Source organism: Oncorhynchus masou, chromosome 4 (genome assembly GCF_036934945.1).
Source record: "Oncorhynchus masou masou isolate Uvic2021 chromosome 4, UVic_Omas_1.1, whole genome shotgun sequence".
Lineage (NCBI taxonomy): Eukaryota > Metazoa > Chordata > Actinopteri > Salmoniformes > Salmonidae > Oncorhynchus > Oncorhynchus masou.
Genome location: NC_088215.1, coordinates 6,185,931 through 6,208,044, shown reverse-complemented (window position 1 = coordinate 6,208,044; position 22,114 = coordinate 6,185,931). Strand labels below are relative to the sequence as shown.

Genomic DNA, 22,114 nt, shown 5'->3' with positions numbered 1-22,114 from the left:
GTTCAGATTGTTGCCATGCCCACTACATTGTGGGAGGATCCACTGGGATTTGGCATGTCGTTACCACAGTGAGGGGGATCGGAGGCGGGGTGAGGAGTGAGGGAGGGGTTAGCAAGTTCCCTCATTTTTTATTAATATATATTTTTTTTTTCATTTGAGATTTTTTCAATTTCTCTTAGTTGTGAACAGAATATTTAAGCCTGCGAGTGAGAGGGGAGCCACAGCTTGTAAAAGAGAAACCACCGCAGAACGTGCTGTTTTCTTCACATGTTTTTGCTTCTCTTTTTACAAAGTGTTTAATATAAAAAGCAAAAACCAAGTGGAAGGCATAATCCCTGTTAATGCAATTAGAGGCTAATTTGCCACCCTCTTGCTCACAGATGTGCTGTAATAATAACGCGTGCTCCAACCCTGAAAGCACATTCTACCCAAACCTGAGCAGAAACGGGTGGGAAAGAAGTTGTACTGGGTTGCTAATCGTACGGTAACTTTGCTCATTGAAGTTGGGTTTGAATAAATGTCAAGTTACCTGTAATTAAAAAACACCCACATCTGTGAGTTATGGAATGCTCTGGTTACACAGAGGTGAAGAGAACTTCTGAACTGGGGTGGAGATGTGGCCTAATTCCCGAACCTTAGAGTTCATAAACCATGCAATACAGAAACATTTTCTATCCTGCTTTCCTGTCCTCTGGAAAAAAGGAATGCCCTCCTAAGCAGAAAAAAGTGGAGTCTGGCTAGCGTTTCACAGGAAGCCCCTGGAATGACCTCATCCTCTCTCGCCCCGGGATCATCAAAGGTCAAAGTTCGACAGGTCATTTGAACCCATTCGTCATTGGATGTTTATTGCCAGAGCCCCCTTGGATGTTGACGTGCCAATCACCCATGGCAAACTATGGTGTGCCACACAGCAGCCTATATATATGCTGGCTGGAAATCCCTGTCCCATGCCAACGGCAGCCAGCCATACCCATCCCCGTTCCCCCTCCCCCCATCTACACAGAGGCTCATTTATAATGCGGTCTTGCCCTGATGTCATTAGATCTGGGACATGAAATGATACAAATTAAATATTGACTATAGCCTGACTGGTCTCTCCTGCCCCCCCCCACAAAAAAGAGTTCCTGGACTTCCCAAGCTTTCCCCCATACACACTGTGTATTTACTGTCCTCCCCCCACCCCCAAACCACCCCGACTAGCACCACTCATGTACGTGTGACGAATCCATCTATCCATATTCATATTTGTAAATTCAATTTAGTCCCGGGACCTACGGTTCCTGATTATACCTTAATTCTATCCAAGCAAGCACTCAGAATCGTTGGCGCCACCCAATTAAAGAATAAAGAACATTACACATGGTGTATAATCACGTCTTGGCTTCTCAGACTAAAAATATGACCCTCCCTTTTTAGCTGAATGCGCCTCTTTGTTGGGGTAGTTGAAGTTCTTCTTGCCACTGTTTTTAAACCTTTCTTTTAGATCCTTTTTGTTCTCGATGCCCATTTGAGTTATTTGAGTTCCAGGGAAATATTTGGATGTAATGAGAAGACGATTATTGGAGTCGGTGGCAATCCAATTCCCTACATAGTGCACTACTAGCCTATATGGCTTTGGTCAAAAGTAGTGCACTATGTAGGGAATAGGGTACCATTTGACACACAAACAAAGAAGGGAGGAGCAGAATGATGGGGCAGCCAAACAGGGTATTTTTAGGAGACCTGTGGGGCATCTGAGTTCATTTATCCAATGCTGGCGCCCCATTGTGTCAGGGGATGGTCTTCGATCTTTCTCTGGGTCCCTCACCCTGCAGTGAAAACATCATCCATTACCTTTTTGACAGGCCCCCAGGGACCTCCAGGGGCTTGGGACTCAGCGCCCAGCGGGGGTCGCCTTTATTGACCTCGCCAGAAATCCAGCATGTGGTCACATACATCACTGGCTGGGGCCTTTTTCTCTGACAAGGTAAATGGACAGTGTTTAGTCCCGAAAAGATAATGAAGTGAGGAGAAGAGGGCCAATGGACCGAGGACATTGGAGGAGATTGGCAGATGGCAGTACACAGTGAACGGGGGAAGCTTTAGTTTGATTGGGGGTGCACTAGAGACGAGTTCAGCAGTTAAACCTGACTCGTTGGTGTTGGTCTGCAATTGATGTTTTGTCTTGATTGCTTTCCCCTACAGCAGCTGGACACACATTTGATATATATTTTTGGAGTGTCCCTCTCCTTACCCATCTTTATTTTGCCCTTGCCAAAATGCCACAAATGGCAAAATGCTAACAAATCTGAGTTTGTTAAGATTTTGAATTCTTTGTGAAGTTTAGAATTTAGCCTTACTGTAATTCAATTACACCCGTAGTGTTAAATAAAGATGGGTGAACTCTGCAGTCCGAGATGATGGTTCATATACAGTACGTTTACCCTCCTCTATTTTTGCCGCTCCTCTCACCTCACACCTCTCGCCCCGTCCTACTCAGCTGTGTCCGGTTGTGGGCGCGCTGGGCCGACCGCCCCTTGGTTAGCGGCTCCTCACTCCAAATGAGGAGTAATTACAACCTCCTAACAGGTTTACTGGTCCAGTAAACAACATAATCACCCTCCCAAAACGTCCCCTGAATTGGCCCGGGCTGATCGTTCAGTCGTGAACTCAAAGAGCTCGCAGCTCAAACCCCCATTTGCTCACAGCAACCCTTCCCTCCACCCAGCAGGTGTGGAACAGAGTGGCAAGCCCCCTTGCCTCCCCTCTTACCCCATAGCCGTGAAATGCCACGTATTCTGTTACTGCCGTTTACTAATGAGACTGGTCAGTAGTAGGTACTCCCACTCATTAGAGGCCCTTGGTTGGGGGGGATGGGGTTGGTTGACGTGCTCCATTGCTGGGGCTAGCAGCAGAGGAATGTAGCCTGGGGCTTTGGGCCCTGTTCAAGGCCTACATTGGCCTGCCTGCCTGGCTGGATGAATGGCTGCTAGGTGGGAGACTGGTACAGCTGGCCTGTCACCACCTAGGCTGCCTCACAACCCACAGCCCAGCGGCAGCCACTTAGTGGTCGACACCAGGCAAGTCAGAGCCCACTATGTGAGTTGTGGTGTAGTGTGTTGCAGAAGGGTGGAAGAGTGTATGATGTGTTTGTGTGTGTGCGTATATGTGTACATTATGCCCATGTGTGTATGTGTGAGTGCGTGCATGCGTGCGTGCGTGCATGCGTGCATTCTCGCACATGTGCATGTGTGTGTTTGCAAACCCCTCTGACCAACACCCCTCCAACACTGACTCTCTCGCCAGTTTGACAGTAGAGCCCCCTTTCCATTTGATGTGTTTAGACCTGCCTGCTAGGATCGGCCTGGTTGACGACGCTTCCCTCTGTTGCTGTTAATGTGGTGCTGAAAGGCATGGTGACGAGGTGTTCCCCTCGGAGTGCTCAGGCTGGCTGTAAGTGGAGAGGGAGAGGGAGGGAAATAGAGGCCTGTTGACTGTTGGTAGTCTCGGTATCCCATGCTAACAGTTGAAAAGAAGTGACATTCATTTTGAGGTAGAGTCAATAGTGTTAGAAGCTAAGACAAGCTACGTTAAATTTTCAGGTAGAGTCTGTTATTTTGGATACTAAGCCAAGTTATATTAATTATAAGGTAGAGTTAGTTGTTTGTAAAAAGCTAGTTGCTTGGAAGATAAGACAAGTTGCTTTCAGTTTCAGGTAGAGTCAGTTGTTTGGAATTCTAAGCCAAGTTAGGCTCATTTTCAAGTTAGTTGTTTGGAAGTTAAGCCAAGTTACATTTATTTTCAGGTTAGTTGTTTAAGCTAAGCCTTAGCTCAGCTCTGTTGCCCCTGAGTATTTGTGTTGCTCTGCACTACTTTTTCTGTTGTTGGTGTCTTCTGTCTCCTTGGAGATTTGGTGTCTATTAGCCATTCACCTGGAGGACATGGTTTCATTCTGTCCCAGCATGCTAGAGAGCAGTTCTTGCCTGAGCATGGAGTGGCTGCTAGCTGGCGGCAGACCTGTGTCGCCATTCATGCCAGAGTGCTCCGAGTATAATGTCCCTATAGGCACAAATCTAGGATCAGCTTTAAATGCTATAATCCTAACGGTAACCGTTATAGTGAAAAATCACAAACTGACCTTGGATCAGCGTTGAGAGGCAACTTCATCTTCCTTGTGTCAGAGCCAAGGGTCATGTCCAGTAGGTAGAAAGCTTTTGAAACAGAGCAAAAAGGGGAGATACTGAACTCGTCCAATATGAACACATATTTTACATTTTCGGTTGCAATGCGTTTTTCCACAGGGTACCCTACTGAACGGGACCCATGCCTCAGTGCTGATTACAGGGTTGGGGATGGCCCGGCCTTAACTCTGGGGCGGTTAGAGCCGCTAGTCCTTGCTAACAGGATTATAATTCATAATGAGCGGGTGGGTCGGGATTGGGGCCCAGAGTGGAAACTCTGAAATTAGGCCTGAGGTTACCAGCCTTTCCCATGTGTGTGTGTGTGTGTGTGTGTGTGTGTGTGTGTGCGGGAGTGTGTGTACGTGTGTGTGCATGTGTGTGACTGTGCTTTCACTTTTGTGTTCTGGGAAGATGTTATGGTATCTTAACTTGTTTTTCCTTATGAATGTCATTGGAGAGATTGGTTCAAGGCAAGTTTTTAATTCACATTTTCTCAAAAATGTTTTGCTGCTATTTTTCCTTCTCTGAGTTGATAGAATTATCCACGTTATTCAGGAACAAAGGTCACTTGGAGGAACATGGAACATGGTCGACAGACAGCGAGGGACAATTTGATGAGGCGACACTGAGATTATCACTTTCTGTGGCGAATTAGACTCCGTTTAGGCCAATGACCTACAATCAAATCACATGGAAACAAGAGGGAAAGGCATCCATTACCAATTTATTCAGCGTCAATGGGAAAACAACTCAGTAACATCAAAGACCCTCTCCCTGTCGCCACAAAAAAAGGATGTGGTAGATCAATATTCTCCAGGTATAAAGTGTGTCATTTCTAGCTTTGTGCCTATGTGGAATTGGCCTGCAGGTGTTTGGCATCTCAGATGGTTTGAACTGGTCACAGTGGAGGTCTGATTTCTGATTTGATGTTAAATAGCATTAGATGTAATTTTTTAAATTTAACCTATATTTAGCTAGGCAAGTCAGTTAAGAACAAATTCTTATTTACAATGACTGCCTACACCGGCCAAACCCAGACGATGCTGGGGACAATTGTGCGCTGCCCTATGGGACTCCCAATCACGGTCGGATGTGGATACAGCCTATGAAGGGTTGGGACAGTAGATGTTTTCCTCTTCTGGTCAACCCATAGTTTGACCTACTTTCCTATATCGTAGCTCCCTTATTCTCACTGACTTGACAGGTCTGGAGGTGGTTGAAAGCCATAGGCTTGGTTTAGTTACTGACATAGTGCTCCCCTATCCAGTTCTGTCAGATTAGGGAGTAGAAGGGAAAGTAAATAGAAAAGGGAGCCCTGTTAAATGCATTGGGATTCTTCCCGTGTGCCTTACACTCCCATCTCTACACACAAGCAAACACACGCGTACACACGCACGCACGCATGCACGCACGCACGCACGCACACACACACACACACACACACACACACACACACACACACACACACACACACACACACACACACACACACACACACACACACACACACACACGCCTGTATCTATATTCCCCCCACTGCTAAGAGAGCCAGCTCAACCTACTCTAGGAGCTTGTGTGTGTGTGTGTGTGTGTGTGTGTGTGTGTGTGTGTGTGTGTGTGTGTGTGTGTGTGTGTGTGTGTGTGTGTGTGTGTGTGTGTGTGTGTGTGTGTGTGTGTGTGTGCATGTGCAAAGCACTAGTATCACCCCTAATTAATATAGCTGTTTCTCCACTCTGGTAAACTCTTTAATTGGCTCACACACACACACACACACACACACACACACACACACACACACACACACACACACACACACACACACACACACACACACACACACACACACACACACCATTAATTATGATTCCATTTCATATTGCCCTAATGAGTCTTTGGAGCCACACCTCCATTTGTTCACGCTAATTAGCAGCTGCCGCTGTGAGCACAGCCACAACGACACAAACAACACAAAAGCCATTTTTTTGTTTTCTTTCAGTTACTATTTCCTTTATATTCATATGGTCTTTCTTCTTCTTTTTCTCGTTGAAATAGCATCCTTACCCTTCGGAAGAGCAGAAGAAACAACTGGCCCAGGACACGGGGTTAACGATCCTACAAGTCAACAATTGGTGAGTTGGATTGGGGTTGTTTGGCGTCTGCATGTGTTTACATGGCAGTAATACTTAGGCCGCGTCTTAAATGGCAACCTATTCCCCATAGGCCTCTGGTAAAAAGTAATGCACTATATAGGGAATGGGATGCCATTTGGGATGCTGCCTTAGTTAGTTTACTCCACCCCAGGCAACCTGCATCTAATGATTTGAATGATTAATTCCTCTGGGAACACCCGGAAATATCCCCCCTTACAGTCTGTTGGCTTCAGTTAATTGGAATGAGAGGAAACCTGTAGAATAGTTCCAGTGGTGCGCGGTGCATTTACTACAGTATATACTCATCTGAAAGAAGAAAGTAGGACATTTCACTGTACTTTGATCTATTTTATGAATAACTATCCACAGTTATTAACAAAGTATGAGGTAATAGCCCGCAAGGGGTTTAATGCTGTCTGGTTATGGAGGCAAAACATAGACAAGAATGATGATTCAATTACTCTATGAGAAATCTCAGTCTTCACATGTACAGATGTACAGACATCCTATCCAATTGAACCCTAGCCTAGGCGAATATACGCAGCAATATAAATACAGAATACAGAAAATGCAATCAGTGGTTTATGGTTTAACTCTACACCATTCCAACTACTGTTTAGCCTTTATATGTATGCACTATGCACAGTATTTCCCTATATGCATCTGTCAAAATCAATACCCACAGAACAATCCTCTGTCAATTCTACAGCTGTTGTATGCGCTAATCATCTGCCTATGAACCGGAGTTATATTGTGAGCACTGAGGTGGCGTGCCCTAGTAGGGAGTCCACTGTGTGCAGCTCACCCTGCACTATCAGCTCCAACATAAATATCACTGTCATGTCTACCTCTGATAAGCCTCCCAGTAAAGCAATAAAAACAATCACGAATCTCAGAAGTGCTAAAAATAGCCCACATTCACATGTGTAGCCTACCCTAACGACATTCATTGCTATTGCAGTTGTTAATGTATATTATAACTTTTTTTATTGCAATTTGTATTGTTTTTATTTCAGTCAGTAGTCACGGTGCTCCCCCTATGGTCATTCCACCCCACCACACCCCTTCAATAGTCTTTACTCTGCCTCCACCTCAATTTATTAATCACTGCCACAGTTGTTATTATGTATATAGTGCTATTTCTATTTCTATCGTTGTTGTTTTATTGCCATTTTCATTATTTTATTTCACTAAGTCCTGCATGTTGAAGCGCGAAGCCTAAGATTTTTTACTGCCCCCTGCAATCACACCTGCAACCCTGTACATGTGACTATTAAACACTGCATCTTAATCTGAATCTGAAACAAGGTTCATGAAATCAATAACTCGCTAGTAACAAGATATCATTCATTTACTGACTATCTCTGAAACTCACTTAGATAACACCTTTAATTATACAGTGGTAGCAATACATGGTTTCAACATCTTCAGAAGAGACAGGAATGCCAATGGTGGAGGTGTTGCCATTTATGTTCAGAGTCATATTCCTGTAAAGCTTTGAGAGGATCTCATGTCAAATGCTGTTGAAGTAATATGGCTACAAGCTCACCTGCCTCAACTAAAGCCCATTCTTGTGGGAAGCTGCTATAGACCACCAATTGCTAACAGTCAGAATCTGGATAATATGTGAGAAATGCTTAATAATGTATGTGATATCAACACAGAGGTCTATTTTTTGGGGTGATGTAAATATTGACTGGCTTCAATCAAGCTGCCCACTCAAGAACAATATTCAAACTGTAACCAGTGCCTGCAACCTGGTTCAGGTTATCAGTCAACCTACCAGGGTATTTACAAACGCCACAGGAAGGAAATCATCCACATGTATTGGTCACATCTTTACCAATGCTGCAGAAATCTGCTATTAAGCAGTATCCAAATCCATCAGATGTAGTGATCATAATACTGTATAGTGGCTATATCTAGGAAAATCAAAATTCCAAAGGCTGTGCCTAATATATTGTATAAGAGGTCATACATATATGTAAATAAGAATTTTCTGTTTAACGAGGAGCAACCAGATGCTGCACTTGACACATTTATGAAATTGCTTATTCCAGTTACTAATAAGCACGCACCCATTAAGAAAAGCACTGTAAAAATGGTTAAATCCCTGTGGGCTGATGAGGAATTGAAAAATTGTATGGTTGGGAGAGATGAGGCTTCAGGAATGGCAAATAAGTCTGGCTGCACAGCCAGAAACGTACTGTAAATTGAGAAATCATGTGACTAAACTGAACAAAAACAAGAAGAAACTGTACTATGAAACAAAGATAAATTATATAAAGAATGATAGTAAAAAGCTTTGGAGCACCTTAAATTAAATCTTGGGCAAAAATACTAACTTGGCTCCATTCACTGAATCAGATGGCTCATTCGTCACAAAACCCACTGATATTGCCAACTACTTAAATTAGTATTTCATTGGCAACATTAGTAAACGTAGGCATGACATGCCAACCACAAATTCTGAACCTACACATCCATGCATAACTGAACAAATTATGAAAGACAACTATTGTCATTTTTAATTCCGTAAAGTGAGTGTGGAAGAGGTGAAAATAGTATTGTTGTCTATCAACAATGACACGCCACCTGGGTCTGACAATTTGATGGAACATTTCTGAGGATGATAGCAGACTATATTGCCTCTCCTCTTTGCCATCTATTCAATCTAAGACTACAGGAAAGTGTGTGCCCTCAGGCCTGGAGGGAAGCAACATTAATTATACTATCAAGAATAGCGAAGCACCATTTACTGGATCAAACAGTCGACCAATCAGTCTGTTACCATTTCACTGTAGAGAAATTAACAACATATTTTCAGCACACTTATAGGGAAGGGCATTCGACATGTATGGCACTTAAACAAATGACTGATGATTGGCTGGGAGAAATTGAGAATATAAAGATTGTGGAAGCTGTTTTTTAAGACTTCAGTGCTGCCTTTGACATTATTAATCATAAGCTGCTGCTGGGAAAATGTGTGCGTTATGCATTTACATCCCCTGATGTATTGTACATCGAGTTAACTGTCTTAACAGAACACAGAGGGTGTTCTTTAATGGAAGCCTCTCCAACATAATTCAGGTAAAGTCAGGCAAACCCCAGGGCAGCTGTCTAGGGCCCTTACTTTTTAAAATCTTTACTAATGACCTGCAACTGGCTGATGACTCAACACTATACATGTCAGCTACTGAAATGACTGCAACACTTAACAAATAACTGCAGTCAGTTTCAGAATGTGTGGCAAGAAATATGTAAGTTAGTCTTAAATATTTAAAAAACTAAAAGCATTGTATTTGGGACAAATCATTCACTAAACCCTAAACCTCAACTAAATCTTGTAATGAATAATGTGGAAATTGAGCAAGTTGAGGAGACTAAACTGCTTGGAGTAACCCTGGATTGTAAACTGTCATGGTCAAAACACATTGATGCAACAGTAGCTAAGATGGGGAGAGGTCTGCCCATAATAAATTGCCGCTCTACCTTCTTAACAGCACTAGGGCCTGTAGGCAGGTCCTACAGGCCCTAGTTTTGTCACACCTGCACTGCAGTAGTGTGGTCAGGAGCCACAAAGAGGGACTTAAAACTGGCCCAGAACAGGGCAGCACGGCTGGCCCTTAAATGTACACAGAGAACTAACATTTATAATATGCATGGCCCAAAGTAGATGGGGAGATTGACTTCATCACTACTTGTACTTGTGAGAAGTATTGACATGTTGAATGCACCGAAGCTGTCTTTTTAAACTACTAGCACACAGCTCAGACACCCATGCATACTCCAGAAGACACACCACCAGAGGTCTATTCACAGTCCCCAAGTCCAGGACAGACTATTGGAGGTGCACAGTACTAAATAGAGCCATGACTACATGGAACTCTATTCCACGTCAAGTAATTTGTGCAAGCAGTAAAATCTGATTTTAAAAAACGAATTAAAATACATCTTATGTTACAGCGGGGCCTGTGAAGAGACACACACATACACACACATGATAACATACGCACTATACAGACACTTACACGTGGATTTTGTGTTGTATGTGATATGTGGTAGTAGAGTAGTGGCCTGAGGGCACCCAGTTAATGTGTTCTGAAATCTGTAGTGAAATGTAATGTCATGTTTTTAATTGTATATAACTGCCTTATTTTGGCTATAACCCAGGAAGAGGGTATCCACAATAAATACAAATACATGCGCCACAAAGATCTGAAATCTCAAACTCACTCTTACCTGAATAGTGCAGTAATAATTAGCAAAAACTAGCGAAGATGGCCTGCGGTGTGCCACACTGCCATGGTTATTGGGCGGAAGGTAATGGCTCACACAGAGAGGCCAGGTGCTGTAGCCAGGTAGAGAGGAGAACCCGGCGTGTTCCTGCACAGTCAGCTGCAATCAGCACTTATGCCTGCCTGGGTCCTGTTCAGTCAGGCACACCGTAGAAAAATGTCTTACAATGGAAACGAAAATCTGCATTGCTATTGGACAGTTCACAGTAGTACCTTTCCGATTCACTCTGTTTCAAAACTCATACAGAAAGGACATGTGCTGTAGCCAGGTAGAGTGGAGAACCCAGCTTGTTGCTGGTCCACACTCAACGACACAGATTTCCTCTTTCAAGGACGGTGAGGTCGTGAAACCTTGTGTGTGTTCCAAATGGCAACCTATTCCCTTTTATATTGCACTACTTTTGACCAGTGCCCCTTACACTCCTTTTGACCATAGGCTCTGGTCAAAGGTTGTGCACTATATAGGGAATAGGGTGCCATTAGGGACACAATCAGGATAGGTTCTCAGGGGCGTTGGTTAGCTGCTCATCCTAGCATGCAGGTAGTAGTACCACACGGGCCCCATGGGAATCAGGGGTGTGAGAGAGGTGGGGTGGGGAATGGAGGGAGAGGAAGAATATAAATAGAGGGGTAGATAGGATGCTTGCAAATTCTGGATGGGTGGTGAGGGGTGGGGTATGGGAAATATTGTTTCATTTGATGGAGATTGATGACTTCTTGCAGCAACGCTAATATTGTGTCATCTATTATTTGTCTGTTACCGTGGTAACTTGGCTGGCGAGCTGATTTTCAGAGGGAGTCCAGGTTTTTCTCTTGTATTATGCTGGGAAATACAAATGAATTTGCAAGTTTAGCCAACTTTGCTTTCAGAAAACTGCAAATGAGGCCTTCTTGTTGGTGTCTCTCCCATATATGCTTTTAAATGGACTTGTGCATGTGTGTGTGTGTGTGTGTGTGTGTGTGTGTGTGTGTGTGTGTGTGTGTGTGTGTGTGTGTGTGTGTGTATTTCTATGTTCTACCAGTATCTGTGTGTGTGTCTGTCTGTGTATGGAGAGATGGCGGGTTCACAGTTTAATTAATGGAAACACTCCTCTGAGTTTGGCGAGAGGTACCCACTGACGGTTGTAAGGGGGGTAAGGGGGGGTTTAGTGATGAGGTAATGGCCTCCCACTGTTCAACAACAGAGCCTAATGTTGCCGTGGGGAGTTGTAGGTGACGCCCGCGTATGTCCTTTTCGTTAAAAGCACCAACCTTTGAATCACACACAGACACATGCATGGTTGTGCGTATGCACGTATGTATGTGTACAAGCACGCTGACACACATGCGCGCACGCACACAGACACACACACACACACACATACACACACACACACAAGTACTGTTCTTGGAATCGCCGGCTGCGGTGGAACGTTACACATATTCGAGCGTGTGTGTAGGAATTCAGAGCCGTTTGGCCTCTCAACTCAGCGGCTGGTGCTGACGTTTTTTCTCCCATTTTTTTCTATGTCCTCTGGAATTTATGTGGTGGAAAAAGTACTACATTGTCATACTTGAGTTAAAGTCAAGATACCTTAATAGAAAATGACTGAAGTAAAAGTGGAAGTCACCCAGTGAAATACTACTTGTGTAAAAAGTGTAAAAGTATTTGGTAAAAAAAATATACTTAAGTATCAAAAGTAAAAGTATAAAACATTTCAAATTCCATATTTGTATATATATATACATATACTTCTTCTTAACCAAAGAAGGAGACACCACTTGTTTTTTATTATTATGGAGAGACAGGAGCACACTCCAACACTCCAACATCATTTACAAACAACGCATGTGTGTTTAGTGCACCAGATCAGCGGCAGTAGGGATGACCATGGATATTCTCTTGATAAGTGTGTGAATTGGAGCATTTTCCTGTGCTGCTAAGTTTTCAAAGTACTTTTGGGTGTCAGGGAAAATAATGTATGAGTAAAAACTATATTATTTTCTTTGGGAATGTAGTGAAGTATAAGTAAAAGTTGTCAAAAATATAAATAGAAAAGCAAAGTACAGATACCACAAAAAACGACTTAAGTAGTACTTTAAAGTACTTTTACTTAAGTACTTTACACCACTGATTTAAATGAAGCAGCAGCACATTCCATTTCCTTGACATACACATGCATTGCATAGTCATCGTTCAATTGACATTGCTGTTAGTACTTTGAATATACTGTACATGCATGGGCTCGTTTATCAGTCACATACTAAGTGCAGTAGGATAGGTTGCGGAGAGGTTGTGGAGAGGTTGCCGATGCGTTTAAGTCCCCCCCACCTCATAGCAGGGCCATATGCTGATTGGAACAGGTGAGAAGGGGGGGGGTGATGTCAATGGCGTTTTCACGGCAAACAGCTGGACTGGTTTATTCAAACACACCCAAGGGCGGGCGTGCAAGGGGGGAGTTGTGGGGGGACCGAGGGGGAGGGGAGGGGGGGGGGGGGCTGACCTGAGAATGACACCCGGGGAGGTGGGTTTAGGGGCCATTTTACGACCAGGGGAGCCCAGACTGGAGGGGAGCGCTCGTTTATTTTAATCCTCACAGGAGAGGCGTTTCACCGTGCTGAGGCTCCAGCTCTGCAGCCTGCAGTGGACGAGAACAGATGCCACCGCACCAAATTAGCTAAAGGATATTTCAGTTGTTGGGGTTGTCCTTTCTTGGGGGCATTACTTTAAACAGAAAATGCTTTTCGGTCTGTGTTTTTATGTGTACATTTGATGGTGCTTGGTGGAGAGGTAGTATTTATAAAGTTGTGGATCAGGTTTGGGGTCAATTCCATTTCAATTCAGGAAGTGAAAGTAAAGGGAAGGTTTTTCAATGCAATAGTTCCTGAGATGATTGAATTGAAATGGAATTGACCCTAACCCTATTGTGGATACCCTGGCTGAATCTAGAAGTGCTTACTTCACTACACGCTAAGCGTACAAGTTCATATCACACAAAGCCGTTGCAAAATAATGTTTTTCTGAAGAAAAACAACGCTTTTCAAAAGTGGAGGGTTATTACAACACGTCTAGTCAGAAGAATAGGCCTCTATTGTGGGAGTGGGAGCCAGAGAGGGGTGGATGGTCGCACTTATTGTGCGGTGGGAAGAGGAGGGCTGAAGCAGGGCCATAAACGCAGTCCCATGGTGTGAAGGGTTCGCGGAGGGGTGAAACTTTTAACTCCCTAACAGAGGACGCAGCCTTGGCCGCGCCACATGGCGCTCTATTCCCCCTTTCATTGGCTGCTTAAAAGGCGGAGCTAGGGGGTGTGTGGTGGCGCCCGGGCTCTCACACAAACAGTGCGCCCCACAGCCTCTCCACCCCTTTCTCTCCCTCTATCTCTCTCTCCTTTGAGACCCCTAACACTACATACACCCCCTGTGCTCACCACCATGATTCGTCACAGTATCATCAAGGAGATGTCCTTCTTGTGGTTTTTTGTGGAAGCACTCTGGCCTAAGGGACTTTGCGCCTCATTTGTCAAGGCTTTGTTGATATGAAAGTAATTGGTTCCCCTTTATTTTTATGGTTCTATCACCCAAAACATCACCTAATAGCCACATCTTATGGTCTGATAGATATACAGTATGTTATTACACTGACAAAGCATACAGTTCTCGATAGGCTTCGTCATATGACTCGGTTTTCTCATTCAGTTTCGGCCTCTTCTCCTCACTTCTCTCTTAGTGTCTTCTTCTCCCCCTCATCTTCACCCCCCCACTCCTCCTTCCACTTCTCCGCCCCCCTGCCACCCCCTGCTTCTGCCTTTTTTCGGGCCATGCTGAAAGGAGTGTTGTGGCTTTTGTTTCCCTGAAAAGGAAACCCGTTCCTCCCCTTTTCTCTTCTCTCTTTTTTTCCTGAAGAAAAAGATGAAATGGAACCATCCCGCCAGGGGTAAAAAGGCAGGGGGACATAAATCAAGTTGGAACCACTGAGCTTTCACTCCCTGGGTCGGCAAGGGTCACGGGGCGGGTTCACAAGGCTTTAGGCTGAGCAAGACCAGAGTGCTCCTCTGCCGAGGGCGCTGGGTCACGGGGCCGCCAGGGTCAAAGGTCAGGGATCATGCATACCAGAATGATGGCTTTCAAGAGCACATTTATACTTAGAGGGGACGTGTATGAATGTAGGACAACTCTCTGCAAACATTGCTATTCCGTAATGCACCTCAGGTATCCCACAGCACAGAGATTTAGTTGTATGAGCTTTGTTTGGATGTGTGCTAAGGGGATAGTACACTAAAAAACTACACTAGTACTTGAGGACTTTACTTAATCAGTGCTTGGTGTATTTTATGTATTGAAAAGCTAAATAGAATTTTGCTGTGACATGAAATGTTTTGGACTTAAAGGACCAACATTTTCAGAGACAGTATATCAAGTGTATACTGTATTGGTGGATATCAAAGAAGTGTCTGCTTCCACCAGCAGTGGCCATTTGCTATGAACTCATAGATATTCTAGGTGTTTGGTTTGATAAGAATCACAGTTACTGTCCAAGAAGCCATTTTTTTTTCTTTGAAAGCCAAAGTTTGAGAGGAAGTTGAGGTTTCCACGTTCTTTTAGTGAAGTGTAGACCAGACGCCTGGACAACGTCAGGCAACCATCGCTGACAGCGAGTCTTTTTTTCTTCTCGTAACGCCGAAGTCGAATGAATGCTTTTCCTCTGTGGTCCCAAAACAGTACATTGAAATCATATGCTGCTCGCCAGGCCTCATTTATAACGTGTTGCTGTCTTCTCTCTCCTCCACTGCCCTCCCCTATTCCCTCCCTCCCTCATTCCCTCTCTTTCAGGTTCATCAACGCGAGACGAAGAATTGTACAGCCCATGATCGACCAGTCCAATAGAGCAGGCAAGTCTCCCGTCAAATTTGAGGGGTTTCAATTCATGTGGTACAGTTGTTTCACTTCAAGTCAACGCAGGAATATGAACTCGTCAAGTAAACAGGTGAACATAGATCAAAATAAATCTTAGAACATCTCATTTTTTTTTACATGAATTAAAACATAAATGAATCTGTTGTGTACTTCTCCTGCTACTATCTCCAGTCTTGCCCCTTCTGGTCTTCGATGTGTTTAACTGAACCGACAAACGGACTTAACTACGGGAGTGAAGGGCCACTAAAACCCAGAGGATTAGCCCAGACAAAGACGCTAATCACTTTGACTAGCCAGCCCATTGAACGTTTAACCTTAGATTAAAAACAAACAAGGAGCAAGTGAAACTGAAGCTAAAATATGACCAGTCGTTTTCCTTAGCTATTTTACAAATTGAAATTTAATTTCAGAATTAAAACTTTTTGATAAATAAACACGTTGTCTACTGTAAAAAGTTGTTGAGTAGGACTTTGGTTTACTTCGTTAGTCTCTCTCTCTCTCTCTCTCTCTCTCTCTCTCTCTCTCTCTCTCTCTCTCTCTCTCTCTATCTTCCTCTCTCTCCCTCTCTGCTAAAGACAGAGCAGTCCCCTGGCACATGCCTTGTTTTGGAGCTGCTGTAAAATTTATGACCTGTGATGAGGGTTAGGGGTTAGGGTTGCATTAGGGGGACTCTGTAAAGTTCAAAGACGGACCGAGGAGCTTGAACTGTTGCTCCGGCTCATGTAACCAGAACCAGCTCTCTACCTGAGGCTGCCTACACTTTATGATATGAGGGAGACAGAAAGCCGAATCACAGCCCCTTCCTCTGCCACTAATTGTTCCATAAGCGATAGTGGATGGATTAAATAGTAACCTGGTGGAAAAGTAGTTCCTTAATTACGTACTATAATCATGGTTAAATGGTTCGCTTAAACGCGTGTTTAATGAGTCAGTGTTGTTATAAGTTACTTATCTCCCATTTTCAGTGCCGCTGTGTATTTCGAGGTAATTACTTTCAAGTTGCCAGAACAGTAATCTATTTGCTGATATCAAGTTGCTCTTTCACAGCATAAGCCATAAGGACAACTTGATATTAACTCTTACCAATAAAAAACAAAGTCATTTGTTAGTAATTAAGCCTGTTGATGAAGAAAATTACCTACCAAATAATCTTGTAATTAGAGGATAATAGTGAGAGAATAATGAGGACAGACCAAACCGGGAGAGGGAACCTTTTATGGGGGCGCACCGGTAATTAAAACTTATGCAATATTCTAATTAGCAATTCCTTCTGTCTCGGCCTGTGTTTTTTCGCCAGTGACTGGAGGAGGGCCCTACACCCCAGATGGTCAACCAATGGGAGGGTTCGTTATGGACGGCCAGACACACATGGGAATCAGACCACCTGGTAAAGACTCCTATCTCTTAACTCCTACGTCCCAGACACACACATACACACACGCACACACACGCACACGCATGCACACACGCGCACACACACACACACACACACACACACACACACACACACACACACACACACACACACACACACACACACACACACACACACACACACACACACACACACACACACACACAAACTTTTGAGTCCCTCAAACACACACCATGGACCTGACTGTTTCCCATTCACCCCTCCCGTCACAGTATAATTTACTCACCCTATCTCCCCTGCCCTCCCTCTCCCCCTACAGTCTTGACCAGGTGTGACCAGTCACATTGCAATATTTGCATTGCCTCACCTCACTGACCCAAATAATAAGTCTTTGTCCTCTTCATCTCTATCCCCCTTCTCTTCCCCCATCCTCACAACCCTCTAATTTGTCCCTCTTCTCTCCCCGTAGGGCCCATGGGTGGGATGGGTATGGGTATGGGCGTGGAGGGACAGTGGCACTACATGTGACCCCTTGCGGACTTAGCACAGAGCCCAAAGGGACGCACTGTAAGTATCAAGCATCCACATTAATGTAGAAGTGTTTAGAAGCCTATTCTATTTGTATTTACAATAAAAGTGACTCCAAAATGTCAATACATGATTTACCATTCATTTGGGCGCAAAATAATCTTAAACACAATCAAAACAAACAGCAAATGCATCCAGTTTGTAGAGTCACAAGCTTGATGTAATCATCACGTACTAGGAATATGGGGCGAAATACTAAACTTTTGACTACTTCACATATAAGTGAATTTGTCCCAATACTTTTGAATTTCTAAACGGTTCGCCCGATATGGATGAAAATACCCTCAAATTAAAGCTGACAGTCTGCACTTTAACCCCATAGTCATTGAATCATTTCAAATCCAATGTGCTGGAATAGAGAGCCAAAACGACAACAAATGTGTCACTGTCCCAATACTTTCCCGAGCTCACAGCATCATGAAGAATGTATAAGGCATGCATACTAAGTGGTATGCTAGCACGGACACACAGAGACAAAGTGTACGGCACATAAACGCAGCATGAAGCTACTGCCACGTTGCAGCGGGATGAAAAGGCTGGCAAAAGCTAATTGACTTTGTCTAAATGAAACATGTACACGCCCGGTGGTGTGACCAATTGATTTATTTTTACTGGTCATGTGGACAGAAATAACGACCTTTCATTTGCTCCCGCTTCTCACACGCACTGTGGGAAAGAACTTGCTATGGCTGTCCACTGTCAAAGGGTCAACCATCGGAGAGAAAAAGACAGAAAGCATAGACGACTTCTCAGACGTACATGTTTAGAAGCAGCCGAAGTGAATGCTCGATGAAAAGCCATAGCGCTAACGAATTTGTCACGTGAAAATTGTTCATGGGGTAGGAGGTGGCGTCCGAAATCCTATGGGAACAGAAGCAAGACAGACACAGGCCGAGAGTCAATCTTCCTCTGCCGTCTACTGAGTGATGGTGGCATCCAGCTCCCTCACAGTTGCATTTCGGCCTTATTGAGTGGCTAATTAAGGTAAAGCTCTCAAAGATTGCAGGGTCAATTTAATCATAAGAGATGAGCAATATTCTTTTATGTCCCATTGAATGAATTGATCATTAACGAGGGACATGAAATGGTTTCCCCGTCTTATTTGATTAAGGGCTCCAGTTCCTTCATAAGATATTTTCATTAAGCCCGGGCAAATGGGGAAGATTAAGCGAGCCGCTTACGGCCGAGACTGGAGAGAGACTCGAGACTTGGCGGGTTTTTCTAATACGGTCACTCGGCGACATTACTTCGAACCAAAGTCAATTAAAGACTCCTCAGAAGGAGCATTACGTTTTCTTCCCCTTGCGATTATTGAGCTTATGGGTCCTTGGGAAACAATGCACCTGTCAGTTCAGATCCGAAGCAAGCCATGCAGAAGCCCCCGGACCCCTCTGCACTGCAGAAATGACTGTTCCCTGGTCGTTTGGCCTTCTTCTTTCTTTTCTTCTTATTCCGCAAAATTAGCCAAGGCTGGGCAAAATCGTCCTTTTCCCTTCCCAGACAATAGGCGATTACAGGCCCACAAATTAACGAGCGTACAGGATTATTTCCCCCCCCCGTACAAAATGTTTCTCTCTACCCAGAAACCCCCTCGGGCATCCTTTGGTGAACTTCCTCACTGACCCCTGTGCGTTGCCCTAACACCGCTGGAGGCCATTGTTTAAAGGAGCCTCTCCGCCAATTATTCGGCCGAGGTTTGCTAACATCGTTCCAAGGGGTCAGGGTTGCCATCTTTTGAGGGGAGGACCAGTGAAGGGACTCAGGAGAAAGAAAGAAAACGAAAGAGAAGAAAGAGAGAATAAGGCTTCGGGGGCGTTTAGCCTCTGCTCTCTATCGGGAAGTAGCGCCTGTTGATTGGGTCCCCTGGTGTCAGTTAAAAAGAATGGGTCAGCCACGCTGCTCTCTTGCTCAGCCGCAGAGTGCTGCACTCTAGCCAGCTCTAAATTGCTCAACCAGTGGCCTCTTTTTCCTCCCTCCTCCTCTCATTTCCTCCATGAACACTGATCTAAGAGTTAGTGGGATAGGGGAAATCCATTTGTCCCGACATGTCACCCCATTGTAGTGCCGCTTCACTGCACACAACACAACTGCTTCACATGACCTATTCTTTATGTATAGTACATGTCTCTGTGGGAGTTAAAGTAACAGTGCACAGTGCTGTAGTTTTAAACTAACACTACACAGTGTTATAGTGTTGAAGTAACACCACACAGTGTTATAGAGTTAAAGTAACACTACAAAGTTTTATTGCTAAAGTAACTTGTACACACTGGTGTTGTTTTCAATTTTACTCATTGTTTGTTTCCCCAGCAGAACTGCCAGGAATTCCCGAGGACGGCGTGTCCCATAGCGGTCGGATCAGCACGGATATGGGCATCACTCTGACCTTCACTGGTGCCCCTACCATCACCTCTACCCTCACACCAACCACCCCCACCGCTGGGGCATGATCTCTCAGTGTTGCCCCTCCCTCCATGACTCTTCCGTGACCCAGCGATATCGATTGCGCTGGTGCCCAGCCCAAACTCACCACCATCACCTGACTGTTTGTCAGTAGGGCTGGTTCCCCCCCCCCCTTTCCAACTTCCCCCGTTTCCTTCAAGTGGTTCAGTCTGAGTAGCCACTGTTGCTGAACCACCATCATGACTATGAGAGGCCTTGGAAACCCTATCATGCCTTGTGAAGACTTCTGACGTTGTGAGGACTTCTGACGTTGTGAGGACTTCTGACGTTGTGAGGACTTCTGGCGTTGTGAAGACTTCTGATGTTGTGAGGACTTCTGACGTTGTGAGGACTTCTGGCGTTGTGAAGACTTCTGGCGTTGTAAAGACTTCTGATGTTGTGAAGACTTCTGACGTTGTGAAGACTTCTGATGTTGTGAGGACTTCTGACGTTGTGAGGACTTCTGGCGTTGTGAAGACTTCTGGCGTTGTAAAGACTTCTGACGTTGTGAAGACTTCTGATGTTGTGAAGACTTCTGACGTTGTGAGGACTTCTGACGTTGTGAGGACTTCTGGTGTTGTGAAGACTTCTGATGTTGTGAGGACTTCTGGCGTTGTGAGGACTTCTGGCGTTGTGAAGAATTCTGGCGTTGTGAAGACTTCTGGCGTTGTGAGGACTTCTGACGTTGTGAAGAATTCTGGCGTTGTGAAGACTTCTGGCGTTGTGAAGACTTCTGGCGTTGTGAGGACTTCCCTTCTGGGGACTACAATTACTGGAGCTCTCCAGTGGATACTTCAATACTCTGTTAATTCAACCGATACAAACAAACACTTAGTCCTTCACTTTTCCTCCCTCTGCTGCATTGCATGGACAGTTATAGAGGGTGAAGACACTCTTGTCTTGGCAGTGGACTTGTAAGCAAGAGAAGAAGCCGATGTCCGTATTTGACTGGGGGGTCTTTTTAAAACAACAAACACCCTGGAAACCATTCTTAATTTTTTTTTATAATGAAATTGTTGTAATTGTGGAAAATTACAATAAGGTGAGGCAATAGTGTCCTGTTTACAGTTTTACCACATACTCTCTACGGACGAGTAACGATAACTATTGCAAGTGCTCTGGTATTGCTTTGCCGTACTGTGCTGTTTTTCAAAAAAAGGACTTGACTTGTCTAATTCACACTATGTGTGTGAGTCTTTTTTCATAGACTTTTATCTCCTACCCCCACAAATCTCTTTGCGTTTGAAAATAAAAAATAAGTTACAGGACCAGTTTCTCTCAGTTTGCTGTATGAACAACACAGAAAGGAACCATTTCAATGCTTTGAGGTCCTGTCATACAATTTATATTATGTGGTAAAGAGCTTTGTAACACTTAAGTAACTAGAGTGTAATTACAGATTTCCTTGCTACATGTAGCCTATAAGAGTAGTAATTACAGGGCTACGACACCGGTATGAGTGCAACTCAATGTAAAGTGCTACCAAAACCCCAGTTAGTAACCCAGACAGTTAGTAGGAGGGTACAGCTTGGTACAGTACAGTGATGGGAAAAATTACACAGTAGATTTCCTGCCTGGCGGCTGCCCCCTTCCCTGCTTCGCCTGGGTTGCTCTGTATTTACTGACTAATTACTTTGTTTGACTCACCCGACTGTGGTGGAAAGGGCTTATGCAGACACAGATTGTGTCCCAAATGGCACCCTACCCCCCTATATGGTGCACTTGTTTTGACTAGGCTCTGGTCCAAAGTGCCATATAATATATGGAATTTGGTGCCATTTGTGATGCATCCTCAGTGTTGGTGGTGTGGGTAAGAACAGAGAAGGGTCGCTATCTCTCGCTCTTTGGTTTCTCAGCTGCTGTATGAGGTGTGGCTGAAGGAAGCAGGCTGTTGAGGCCAAAAGGTTATTCTGCATGACGGACGCTGTGGTCACGTCCGAACCCCCGACGAGAACAGACCAGGTGGGGTTTGAAGGTCCACTAAATGAACAAGCACATTGCTCTATCTTCTTGTTCTTGTCTTTCAATATCTCGGAATAATACATTATAAACTTACCTAAGACCCATAGTCTCTCAGGTTTGAATCACAATGTGAGAAAACAAGGTTTAAACCAAAATCAACTGTTGTGGCGAATAGAATGTTTGAGGATTACTTGAGGATTTTTCTTTATTTTGGAAGAATAGAATATAGATTGAGGTTATACGGGG

General features: G+C 44.3%; 1 protein-coding gene across 2 annotated transcripts in view; it reads left to right on the top strand.

Moving 5' to 3' along the window:
- LOC135522224 (homeobox protein Meis1-like) overlaps positions 1 to 21,174 on the top strand; it is a 35,363-nt gene extending 14,189 nt beyond the window's left edge. The window contains exons 9-13 of one of the 2 annotated variants that reach the window (XM_064948303.1): positions 6,213 to 6,289; positions 15,418 to 15,476; positions 16,799 to 16,888; positions 17,346 to 17,443; positions 19,775 to 21,174. In XM_064948303.1, coding sequence (XP_064804375.1) covers positions 6,213 to 6,289; positions 15,418 to 15,476; positions 16,799 to 16,888; positions 17,346 to 17,404 — 285 coding nt within the window. In that variant the 3' untranslated portion in view covers positions 17,405 to 17,443; positions 19,775 to 21,174. The remainder of the gene's footprint in view (positions 1 to 6,212; positions 6,290 to 15,417; positions 15,477 to 16,798; positions 16,889 to 17,345; positions 17,444 to 19,774) is intronic. The other variant, XM_064948293.1, reaches the window with a different exon arrangement.
- The last annotated feature ends 940 nt before the right edge of the window (positions 21,175 to 22,114 follow it).